The sequence below is a fragment of the Conger conger genome, chromosome 3 (assembly GCF_963514075.1).
Source record: "Conger conger chromosome 3, fConCon1.1, whole genome shotgun sequence".
In the NCBI taxonomy this organism is placed as follows: Eukaryota; Metazoa; Chordata; class Actinopteri; order Anguilliformes; family Congridae; genus Conger; species Conger conger.
The window spans coordinates 82375766-82388265 of record NC_083762.1 but is presented as its reverse complement, the minus strand read 5'-3'; the positions used below and the strand labels follow the sequence as shown (position 1 = coordinate 82388265).

Genomic DNA, 12500 nt, shown 5'->3' with positions numbered 1-12500 from the left:
ATCACACTGAAACTGAATCACACTGGGGCTGAATCACACTCTAAGGCTAAATCACACTCTGGGGCTGAATCACACTGAGGCTGAATCACACTGGGGCTGAATCACACTGAGGCTGAATCACACTGGGGCTGAATCACACTGAGGCTGAATCACACTGGGGCTGAATCACACTCTAAGGCTAAATCACACTCTGGGGCTGAATCACACTGGGGCTGAATCACACTGGGGCTGAATCACACTCTGGGGCTGAATCACTCTGAAACTGAATCACACTCTGGGGCTGAATCACACTGAGGCTGAATCACACTCTGAGGCTGAATCACACTGAGGCTGAATCACACTGGGGCTGAATCACACTGAGGCTGAATCACACTGGGGCTGAATCACACTGAGGCTGAATCACACTGGGGCTGAATCACACTCTAAGGCTAAATCACACTCTGGGGCTGAATCACACTGAGGCTGAATCACACTCTGAGGCTGAATCACTCTGAAACTGAATCACACTCTGGGGCTGAATCACACTGGGGCTGAATAACACTCTGGGGCTGAATCACACTGAGGCTGAATAACACTCTGGGGCTGAATCACACTCTGAGGCTGAATCACTCTGAAGCTGAATCACACTGGGGCTGAATCACACGCGGAGGCGGATGGATCCTCTCTCACCAGCACCAGCTGCAGCAGGTCGGTGGCGTGCACCTTCTCCTCCTCCGTGCGCGGCTCCTTCAGCCGCACCTCCTCACAGAGCCGCTCCCTCTGCAGCAGGAGCTCCAGGTACCTCTGGGAGCATCACAGGGGTCTCAGTGTGTGATAAACACCATGCAATTAAGGTAATATACATAGTGATGCATAACAATGTGTATAATGATGTAGCTACGCACAGAATTGACAGGACAGAGGCTCACATGACCTGTTCAGTGTCTGGGCATGAGGGTTACGTGACCACAGACATTGTAATTTAAGAACGATCATAATCATAATCATAATTATAACACTAAAGGAGGAGGGAGGGGCTGTAATGGCGTGTTGAGGGGCTGTAATGGCGTGTTGAGGTGCTGTAATGGCGTGTTGAGGAGGTGCTGTAATGGCGTGTTGAGGAGGCACTGTAATGGCGTGTTGAGGCACTGTAATGGCGTGTTGAGGCGCTGTAATGGCGTGTTGAGGCGCTGTAATGGCGTGTTGAGGTGCTGTAATGGCGTGTTGAGGAGGTGTAATGGCGTGTTGAGGAGGCACTGTAATGGCATGTTGAGGTGCTGTAATGGCGTGTTGAGGTGCTGTAATGGCGTGTTGAGGAGGTGCTGTAATGGCGTGTTGAAGCACTGTAATGGCGTGTTGAGGAGGGGCTTTAATGGCGTGTTGAGGTGCTGTAATGGCGTGTTGAGGAGGGGCTTTAATGGCGTGTTGAGGAGGTGTAATGGCGTGTTGAGGAGGTGTAATGGCGTGTTGAGGCGCTGTAATGGCGTGTTGAGGACGGGCTTTAATGGCGTGTTGAGGAGGCGCTGTAATGGCGTCACAGACCTGCAGCCTCTTCTCCAGCTTCCAGCGGAGCCGGCTGCTGATTGGCCGATACTGGACCAGCTGCCGCACCTCCAGCACCTCTGGGCAGGTGAGCACAGGTGCAGGGGGGCGGGGCCTCGGCCTCTCCTCCAGACAGAGGCCCCGCCCCAGGGTGGAGCCCAACGGGGGGCCCGGGGTCTTTCTCTGAAACCACAGAGGAAGAGCATGTGAGAGCGCCCCCATGTGGCACCACTCCTGCCTGCCAACACCAAGATGCAGAGCTGGGATATATAATATTTTAAAAAGCACTAACACATAAAGTATGAATGTGAATGTGACGGACTGATTATGAATCTCAGTGGGAACACTTATCAGACACGCATCCCCACATCCTGGACTTACACACGCATCACCACACGCATCCCCACACGCATCCCCACACGCATCCCCACACGCATCCCCACACGCATCCCCACACGCATCCCCACACGCATCACCACACGCATCCCCACACGCATCACCATGACTCTAAACTGATTCCTATCTTTCCAATCACCTGGACTTCCTACTTTCCCCAGTTAATATCCTGCCTAACTGCAACCTGTCCAACGCATTTGATTTGTTATAATATCATTTCTTAACACATTTCTGTTTGTAGACCCATTGCATTGCAACATGCTGGCCAGTGGATGCCATCCCCCTGTATAGGGAGTTTTCTTTAACCTCATATGCTTTATATTTTGGGGGGTGCAGGTCTGGTTTTGGGGTGCAGGTCTGGTTTTGGGGTGCAGGTCTGGTTTTGGGGTGCAGGTCTGGTGTTTGCGCTTCTGTTACTCTGTAGTGTCCTTGTGAAAGTCTTCTGTAAAACGCACAATATGAATAAAACTGAACTGAGCAGTTTTGGGTCACCTCTCTGGCAGGGAACGTGTCCCATCTCCTGGACCGGAGGTTGGTGGGTGTGATGTCATCACTCGGTTTTGGGGACAGCCAGCGAGACCAGAGGTCTTTAGGACAGGGTCGCAGCACGGTTATACCCCAAACTCCTGAGGAGCACACACACGCTGTGTGAGCCATGAGCACACCCTGAGCAAGTTACATTACAGTTATTTAGCTGACACTATCATCCAAAGCAACTTACGGTTGATTAGACTAAGCAGGAGACAATCCTCCCCCGAAGCAATGCAGGGTTAAGGGCCCTACTCAAGGGCCCAACGGCTGTGCAGATCTTATTGTGGCTACACCAGGATTAGAACCATCGACCTCGCGTGTCCCAGTCATTTACCTTAACCACTACGCTACAGGGTCATGTACCTTAACCACTACGCTACAGGGTCATGTACCTTAACCACTACGCTACAGGGTCATGTGCCTTAACCACTACACTACAGTCATGTACCTTAACCACTACGCTACAGGGTCATGTACCTTAACCACTACGCTACAGGGTCATGTACCTTAACCACTACGCTACAGGGTCATGTACCTTAACCACTACGCTACAGGGTCATGTACCTTAACCACTACGCTACAGGGTCATGTACCTTAACCACTACGCTACAGGGACATGTACCTTAACCACTATGCTACAGGGTCATGTACCTTAACCACTACGCTACAGGGTCATGTACCTTAACCACTACGCTACAGGGTCATGTGCCTTAACCACTACGCTACAGGGTCATGTACCTTAACCACTATGCTACAGGGTCATGTACCTTAACCACTATGCTACAGGGTCATGTACCTTAACCACTATGCTACAAGGTCATTTACCTTAACCACTATGCTACAGGCCTTAACCACTACGCTACAGGCCTTAACCACTACGCTACAGGCCCCACTACGCTACAGGCCCCACTACGCTACAGGCCTTAACCACTACGCTACAGGCCTTAACCACTACGCTACAGGCCTTAACCACTATGCTACAGGCCTTAACCACTACGCTACAGGCTTTAACCACTACGCTACAGGCCTTAACCACTATGCTACAGGCCCCACTACACTACAGGCCCCACTACACTACAGGCCCCACTACACTACAGGCTCCACTACACTACAGGCTCCACTACACCACAGGCCCCACTACACTACAGGCTCCACTACACTACAGGCCCCACTACACTACAGGCCCCACTACACTACAGGCTCCACTACACTACAGGCTCCACTACACTACAGGCTCCACTACACTACAGGCCCCACTACACTACAGGCTCCACTACACTACAGGCCCCACTACACTACAGGCCCCACTACACTACAGGCTCCACTACACTACAGACCCCACTACACTACAGGCTCCACTACACAACAGGCCCCACTACACTACAGGCCCCACTACACTACAGGCCCCACTACACTACAGACCCCACTACACTACAGGCCCCACTACACTACAGGCTCCACTACACAACAGGCCCCACTACACTACAGGCTACACTACAGGCTCCACTACACTACAGGCCCCACTACGCTACAGGCCCCACTACACTACAGGCCTTAACCACTATGCGACAGGCCTTAACCGCTATGCTACAGGCCTTAACCACTACGCTACAGGCCCCACTATGCTACAGGCCTTAACCACTATGCTACAGGCCCCACTACGCTACAGGCCTTAACCACTACGCTACAGGCCTTAACCACTACGCTACAGGCCCCACTATGCTACAGGCCTTAACCACTACGCTACTGAGCCACTAGGCTTCAGACTGTCCTCTATACAAATATGCACATATACAAATATACAAATATGTCCACAGCCTATTCTCTGTACGAGAGACCTCTGAGCCTGTGCGAGTGGGAGGGGCTTCAGGGGCGGTACGTGTGGGAGGGGCTGGCACACCTTGCAGCTCAGGGATTGGCTCCTTGAGCACGGCAACAGAGGGGTCAGAGTGCGCGGCGCACAGGAAGAGCTCAACGTCACAGGAGCGCAGCATCTCTATGCCTGAGCCGTCCTCCTGGACCACAAAGAACCTGAAACACACACACACACTTTACACACACACACACTTTACACCAATAACACACACACACACACTTTACACACACACACTTTACACCAATAACACACACACACACTTTACACACACACACTTTACACCAATAACACACACACACACACACTTTACACACACACACACTTTACACCAATAACACACACACACACACACACTTTACACACACACACACTTTACACCAATAACACACACACACACACACTTTACACACACGCACTTTACACCAATAACACACACACAGTTTACACACTTTACACCAATAACACACACACACACTTTACACCAATAACACACACACAGTTTACACACTTTACACCAATAACACACACACAGTTTACACACTTTACACCAATAACACACACAATACACACACTTTACACACACACACACACTTTACACCAATAACACACACACACACTTTACACCAATAACACGCACAACACACACACTTTACACACACACACACACACACACACACACTTTACACCAATAACACACACACACACACTTTACACCAATAACACACACACACACACACACACACTTTACACCAATAACACACACACACACACTTTACACCAACAAAGAACCTGGAAGCACACAAATAACACACACAATTTATACAAACAGCACACAATTTACACCAACCAAAACCTGTAATACTCCTAATTTACACCAACCAAAACCTGTAATACTCCTAATTTACACCAACCAAACCCAATAATACACCATTACGTTGCACCCAGCTCCACAGAGCCCTTACCTGGGTGAGTCCTCTTTATGCCTCACACACGGAAACTTTAGCTGTTTTGCCTTTTCTGAGTCACTTTCTCCCTCCTGCTCCTCTCCCTCTCCCTCACCCTCCTCCTCTTCCTCCTCTCTTTCTTCCTCTAAGCCTTCTTCACGACTGGAGACGACAGCTGAGGTTTCCCCATCCACCATCACCTGGGTGCACACATACATTTATCCATTGATTAATTGACTGATTACTGTGATGAGACTAAGCAGGCTTTGCGATGATGAACATGTGATATTTAATTCCTCTTTCCTTCATTAGCATTAGTCAGGTAGATGTGCTCACCTGCAGTATGACACAGGCAGGTGTGTTCACCTGCAGTATGACACAGGCAGGTGTGCTCACCTGCAGTATGACACAGGTAGATGTGCTCACCTGCAGTATGACACAGGCAGGTGTGCTCACCTGTAGTATGACACAGGCAGGTGTGCTCACCTGTAGTATGACACAGGCAGGTGTGCTCACCTGAAACAGGTTCCCCTCAGGGTCGGTGACCTCACAGATGATGTCAGCGGTGTGCCTCATGGTGTAGCAGGTTGGCTGTAGTTCTGGTTTGTGGCCAGCAGGGGTCAGAGCTGAGCTGGGACCAGGGTAGGAGGTGTAGGTCGCTGTGCCGTCGTCATGGATACAGAGCTGCCCCCCCGCCGAGGGAAATACCTGCAGGACAGAGGCACACACCTGACCACGCCCATCTGTGTTCTGACCACGCCCATATATGTGAATTTAATCAATTTTGGAATAAGGCTGTAACATAACAAAATGTGGAAAAAGTGAAGCGCTGTGAATACTTTCCGGATGCACTGTATGTGCTGACCATGCCCTTATGTGTACTGACCACGCCCATATGTGAACTGACCACGCCCACCTGCCGCACACCTGTAGCTCACCTGTAGGTCACCTGTAGCTCACCTGATAGGCTGCGCCGGGGTGGGCGGTGACGACCGTTTCCTCGGGAAACAGAGCGGAGCAGCTGCCCTCCTCACAGCTCATCACCACGGCAACAAACCCCTCACACTCCACCCTCACCAGCTTCTGCTTCCTGGTCATGGTGACAACTTCCTGTCCTCCTAAACAATAACATCAAATCCCAATAGTCACTATTCATCAGTTAAATAATTTCTGTTTTTCAATGGCCCATGCTGCTTATCACCAATGTCTGTTGGTGTGTCATAGTTTGTGTCAGGTTCTGTGTATTATGTCAATTCTTTTGTACTCTCAGTGTGAGGTTAGTATTGTGATCCTACCTGTCTCAGGTGATTCATATGATCTTATCTGTGTCTGGGTGATCTGTGAGTGAGATTTTACCTGTGTCCAGGTGAACAGGGATCAGTGTGATCTTACCTGTGTCCAGGTGAACAGGGATCAGTGTGATCTTACCTGTGTCCAGGTGAACAGGGATCAGTGTGATCTTACCTGTCTCCAGGTGAACAGGGGTCAGTGTGATCTTACCTGTCTCCAGGGGCTCCTCTGTCTCCTGGTAAAAAGTGGAGATTCTGGTTCCGTCAGCGTGCTCCACGGTGAAAGACCCCGCCTCCAGCACCATCACCACCCTGTCCTCCCGCGTGACCATTACCTGCCACAGGTGAGTCACACAGGTACCCCAGGTGAGTCACACAGGTGAGTCACACAGGTGAGTCACACAGGCGAGTCACACAGGTACCCCAGGTGAGTCACACAGGTACCCCAGGTGAGTCACACAGGTACCCCAGGTGAGTCACACAGGTGAGTCACACAGGTGAGTCACACAGGTACCCCAGGTGAGTCACACAGGTGAGTCACACAGGTACCCCAGGTGAGTCACACAGGTGAGTCACACAGGTACCCCAGGCGAGTCACACAGGTGAGTCACACAGGCGAGTCACACAGGTGAGTCACACAGGTGAGTCACACAGGTGAGTCACACAGGTACCACAGTCATGTGTTACATCACTCACTACTAAGTTCAGAATGATTCATAGATGCACTGTCTCTAAAAGTATAATTGGTCATTAGAATTAAAATCATCCAGAAGATTTTACACATCTTTATTTTACAGCCCATTAGTTACCTTTTTCATGGTAAATACTGTACACAGCTACTTGTGCAATTACTAGATAACTACTCTGATTTTAGTGGTGTGTTCTATGAAGCAAAGTCAGTAAGCACCATAGGTACATACTACTGTATGTACCTCAGAACACAGAATAGTTACCCAATCAGTACCCAGTATTTATCCAGTAAATGCTGGGTATTTAATGGGCTGTAAAAAAAAGCATTGCCGAATATTCCTAATCCTCCATTCAGTGTCCTGCCCAGAGTAAGGCGTCATGCAGTCCTCCAGCCTGCAGGGGGCAGTAAGGCGGTATGCAGTCCTCCAGCCTGCAGGGGGCAGTACTCACTGCTCCTGTCAGGGGGTCAGTGGCTTTGTAGGCCAGGAGGGGCGGGGTCTGCAGGACGCTGCTTCCTGTGGTGGCCACACGCAGGCCAGAGGGTGTGGTCGTGACCCAGGTGCGGTCACATGACTGCGTAGCTCCGCCATGCTCGGGCGTGTCCGGTTTGGCACCACCCTGGTCAGCAAGCTCCACCCCTTCTGTCTTTGGAGTCGCCACGGCAACAACGCTGGGCTTGGAGCTCTGCTTCCCTGCAGGGGAAGACCACAGTATCTCATATTCATATTCATATTCACAATCATATTCATATTCATAATGTTCATGTTCATAAGGGAGTCCAACCCTAACCTCTCTAGGGCTGCAGATGCTAATGCTAATGCTAACCCTAGCCTCTATAGGGCTGCAGACGCTAATGCTAACCCTAACTTCAATAGGGCTGCAGATGCTAATGCTAACCCTAGCCTCTATAGGGCTGCAGACGCTAATGCTAACCCTACCTCTATAAGGCTGCAGATGCTAATGCTAACCCTAACCTCAATAGGGCTACAGATGCTAATGCTAACCCAAGTGGATAAGGGCTGCATCATACCCTTCTTCACCGCCGGGTCTTTGATATCCAACCTCTGACCCTTCGCTTCCTCTTCCTGTGGGGGGGGCTCGGGGGGGCCGGGGGGGGGTTTACGGGCAGGTTCAGGAGCAGAGCTGCTGCTGACTGTGCCGTCTGCAAACAGCACCTGTGGGTGAGGGGAGGGGGGGGGGGGGGGTACAGCAGCTGTATTTGGTACAGTAGATGTGAGTGGTACAGTAGGTGTGTGTGGTACAGGAGGTGTGTGGTACAGTAGGTGTGTGGTACAGTAGGGGTGAGGTACAGTAGGTGTGTGGTACAGTAGGTGTGAGTGGTACAGTAGGGGTGAGTGGTACAGAAGGTGTGAGGTACAGTAGGTGTGAGGTACAGCAGGTGTAAGTGGTACAGTCGTGTATTTGGTACAGTAGGGGTGAGTGGTACAGTAGTGTGTGGTACAGTAGGTGTGAGTGGTACAGTAGGTGTGTGGTACAGTAGGTGTGAGGTACAGCAGGTGTAAGTGGTACAGTCGTGTATTTGGTACAGTAGGGGTGAGTGGTACAGTAGTGTGTGGTACAGTAGGGGTGAGTGGTACAGTAGGTGTGTGGTACAGAAGGTGTGAGGTACAGTAGGTGTGAGGTACAGCAGGTGTAAGTGGTACAGTCGTGTATTTGGTACAGTAGGGGTGAGTGGTACAGTAGGTGTGTGGTACAGTAGGTGTGAGTGGTGTATGGTACCTGGGTGGAGCCATCTCTCATGTGTTTGATGACGGTGCCCTGGCTGGTGATGACTCTGGAGCTCTCCAGGGAGAGAGTGAGATCCCTCCCCCTCATACTGCTCTGCCCCTGGGCAGGGAAGCTCTGCCTCACCATCACCCCCTGGGGCTCATCTTCTACAGCTGAAACCAGGAGCACAACGCTCACACAACGCTCACACAACGCTCACAACGCTCTCACAACGCTCTCACAACGCTCTCACAACGCTCACACAACACTCTCACAACACTCACACAACGCTCATACAACACTCTTACAAGACTCACACAATGCTCATACAACACTCTCACAACACTCTCACAACGCTCAGACAACGCTCTCACAACACTCTCACAACGCTCATACAACACTCATACAATGCTCGCACAACGCTCATACAACACTCACACAACGCTCATACAACGCTCACAACACTCTCTCAATCCCCCCTGGAGCACAGTGGGGTTAAGGGCCTTGCTCAAGGGCCCAGCAGCTGCTGTGATCTCATCGTGGTGTCCCGTGTGAGGTCATACAGGTGTACAGGAGAGACTCACCTGAGGCCCGTGGGCTGAGGAACTGGACCAGCAGGCCGTGCGGGGTGCAGGTGTTCAGGCACTGGAGCAGGGCCGGGTCTGGGAGCGCTCCAGAACTCTCAGACATCACAGTCTTCTCCGAACCCCCCTCCACCCCCAAAAACACACAGTAGGTTAGGAACCCCCTCCACCCCCAAAAACACACAGCAGGTTAGGAACCCCCTCCACCCCCAAAAACACACAGCAGGTTAGGAACCCCCTCCACCCCCAAAAACACACAGCAGGTTAGGAACCCCCTCCACCCCCAAAAACACACAGCAGGTTAGGGGACATGAGGAACAAGAGCCACGCCCAGTGTTCTATACCAGCCTATCAGGAGGCACCTGTGTGTATCTGTGTGGGGTAGAGTCACCTGAGTGTATCTGTGTGTACCTGTGTGGGGTAGAGTCACCTGTGTGTATCTGTGTGTGGGGTAGAGTCACCTGTGTGTATCTGTGTGTGGGGTAGAGTCACCTGTGTGTACCTGTGTGGGGTAGAGTCACCTGTGTGTATCTGTGTGTGGTAGAGTCACCTGTGTGTACCTGTGTGGGGTAGAGTCACCTGTGTGTACCTGTGTGGGGTAGAGTCACCTGTGTGTACCTGTGTGGGGTGTTTTACCTGAGTGGAGGGTGGGGTATCATGCTCCTGCCCCTCTCTGGGAGCCTCTCTCTCTGGCGGGGCCGGGGGCGGGGTGGCCCCCTTGTTGGCGCGGGCCCCTTTGGAGGATTTGCGGCGTTTTCCGGAGGGGGAGCGGGAGGGGGCGGTGGAGGGGGCGGGGGAGGGCGTGGGGGGCGGGCGGATGTCCAGGACGGCGGCCAAAGCGGGGTCCTTCTCCTCTGCAGCACAAACAGCAGCGTCAGCCTCACAGTCCACTGCCTGCCTGTGGGGAGGCCCTGCCGCAAAATGGCGGCTTTACCCAGGTGGCTGAGGTGAGCTCCTCTCATCACTGTACAGAGCTTTGAGTGTGAGGAAAGTGCTACATACATACATATAACTGCTATTATTATTATCATTATTATTACATTATTACATTATTACATTATTGGCATTATTGGCATTATGGCAGACGCCCTTATCCAGAGTGATGTACAGTTGATTAGACTAAGCAGGAGACAATCCTCCCCTTGAGCAATGCAGGGTTATGGGCCTTGCTCAAGGGCCCAACGGCTGTGCGGATCTTATTGTGGCTACACCGGGATTAGAACCACCGACCTTGCGGGTCCCAGTCATGTACCTTCACCACCACGCTACAGGGTCATGTACCTTCACCACCACGCTACAGGCCGCCCCTGTTATTAGGGTCATTATTACACACAGTTCAGATTCTCGGCACACACAGAAACACACAGTAGGGACACCGCAGAGGCCGGTGTGAACACAGCTGGCCAACAGGAGCCCAAATATCCCCGACGGCAAACGTCACGTGAGAATGTGAGGGGTGTGAAGCCAGGACTCAGGGGTGTGATGCTATGTGGAGGTGGTTAGGGGCGTGATATTTGGGGTGTCACCTGCGCTCTCTCCTGATTGGCCGTGGTGGCTGTAGGAGAGGCGGATCCCGTTCTCCAGCTGAGCGGAGAAGGAGCCGAATTTACTCACAGCCCTCGTCCTCTGCTCCGCTCCTGAGAAACGACACCATGTTTTAAATCGGCAAACCCCAACCCCACATCCAGCACTGTACACAGAGAAAAACATTCTGCTTTCAATTAATACCTAACAAAACCGCAAAATTGCGGTGCCATATTGTTAAAAAGACTCTTGCACTAGCAAGAACAGTAGTTTAGATTCTTATCAGCCCCTAATTTGGGTATTAATAATTTGATATCTTTACCATATTTTGTACACAGTTTGACATCACGTTTGTACACAAATATAAAGTAGCTCTGGGTTGGTCCTTGACTTAGAAATTGAGATATTCAGTGCTGACCTATAAAAACACAAGGTGCAGTGAATAGTTTTTGAGATATTGACACTTTTATAGGACTAGTACAAAATAGGTGGAAATTGCCCTTAAGAGAGGGCAAAGTAGAAAGGGTTAACCTTTATTTAATCTTTATTTAACCAGGGAGACTCTTGAGACAGTATCTCTCTTTTACAAGAGAGACCTGGTCAAGACAGCAGGAACAATGAGTAAACATGAAAGTGAATATAACAAATAAAACAATAACAAAGAAAAGAAATACAAAAAGTTTGGGCATAAGAAACAATCACAGTACAGTATTTCACACAGGGAGAGGACACACCTTGGCCCACAGTGATGATGTCATCATCCCTCCCCGCGCTCTCCCGCCTGGGCTGGGTCACATGGGTGTAGAAGCGATGCTTGTCCTTCGTCACGCACACCTTCACCATCGTCAAGCCTGGAAACCCAGAGCACAGGCAGTCTGAGCCAGGGGTGTGTGTGTGTGTGTGTGTGTGCGCGTGTGTATGTGAGTGTGTATGTGTGTGCGTCTGTGTGTGTGTGTGTCTGTACGTGAGTATGTATGTGTGTGCGTCTGTGTGTGTCTGTCTGTACGTGTGTGTGAGTATGTATGCGTGTGTGTATGTGTGTATATGTGTGTGAGTATGTATGAGTGTGTATATATATCTGTGTGTGTATGTGTGTATATATCTGTGTGTGTGTGTGTCAGTGTGTGTGTGTGTGTATGTGTATGTATATATCTGTGTGTGTGTGAGTGTGTGTATATATATCTGTGTGTGAGTGAGTGTGTGTGTATATATCTGTGTGTGTGAGTGTGTGTGTATGTGTGTGTATATATATGTGCGTGTGTGTGAGTGTATGTGTATATATCTGTGTGTGTGTGAGTGTGTGTGTGTGTATATATCTGTGTGTGAGTGTGTGTGTATATATCTGTGTGTGTATGTGTGTATATATCTGTGTGTATATATATGTGCGTGTGTGTGAGTGTGTGTGTATATATCTGTG

General features: G+C 50.6%; 1 protein-coding gene across 1 annotated transcript in view; it reads right to left on the bottom strand.

Annotated features, from left to right (window-relative positions):
• spag17 (sperm associated antigen 17) overlaps positions 1–12500 on the bottom strand; it is a 35166-nt gene that overhangs the window by 9928 nt on the left and 12738 nt on the right. The window contains exons 17-32 of the mRNA XM_061234170.1: positions 11818–11934; positions 11086–11196; positions 10292–10413; positions 10196–10240; positions 9560–9686; positions 8988–9148; positions 8278–8422; positions 7698–7939; positions 6769–6892; positions 6229–6386; positions 5785–5976; positions 5287–5468; positions 4349–4479; positions 2410–2543; positions 1522–1704; positions 670–783 (exon numbers count right to left, since the gene is read on the bottom strand). Of these exons, the coding sequence (XP_061090154.1) occupies positions 670–783; positions 1522–1704; positions 2410–2543; positions 4349–4479; positions 5287–5468; positions 5785–5976; positions 6229–6386; positions 6769–6892; positions 7698–7939; positions 8278–8422; positions 8988–9148; positions 9560–9686; positions 10196–10240; positions 10292–10413; positions 11086–11196; positions 11818–11934 (2288 nt within the window). The remainder of the gene's footprint in view (positions 1–669; positions 784–1521; positions 1705–2409; positions 2544–4348; positions 4480–5286; positions 5469–5784; positions 5977–6228; positions 6387–6768; positions 6893–7697; positions 7940–8277; positions 8423–8987; positions 9149–9559; positions 9687–10195; positions 10241–10291; positions 10414–11085; positions 11197–11817; positions 11935–12500) is intronic.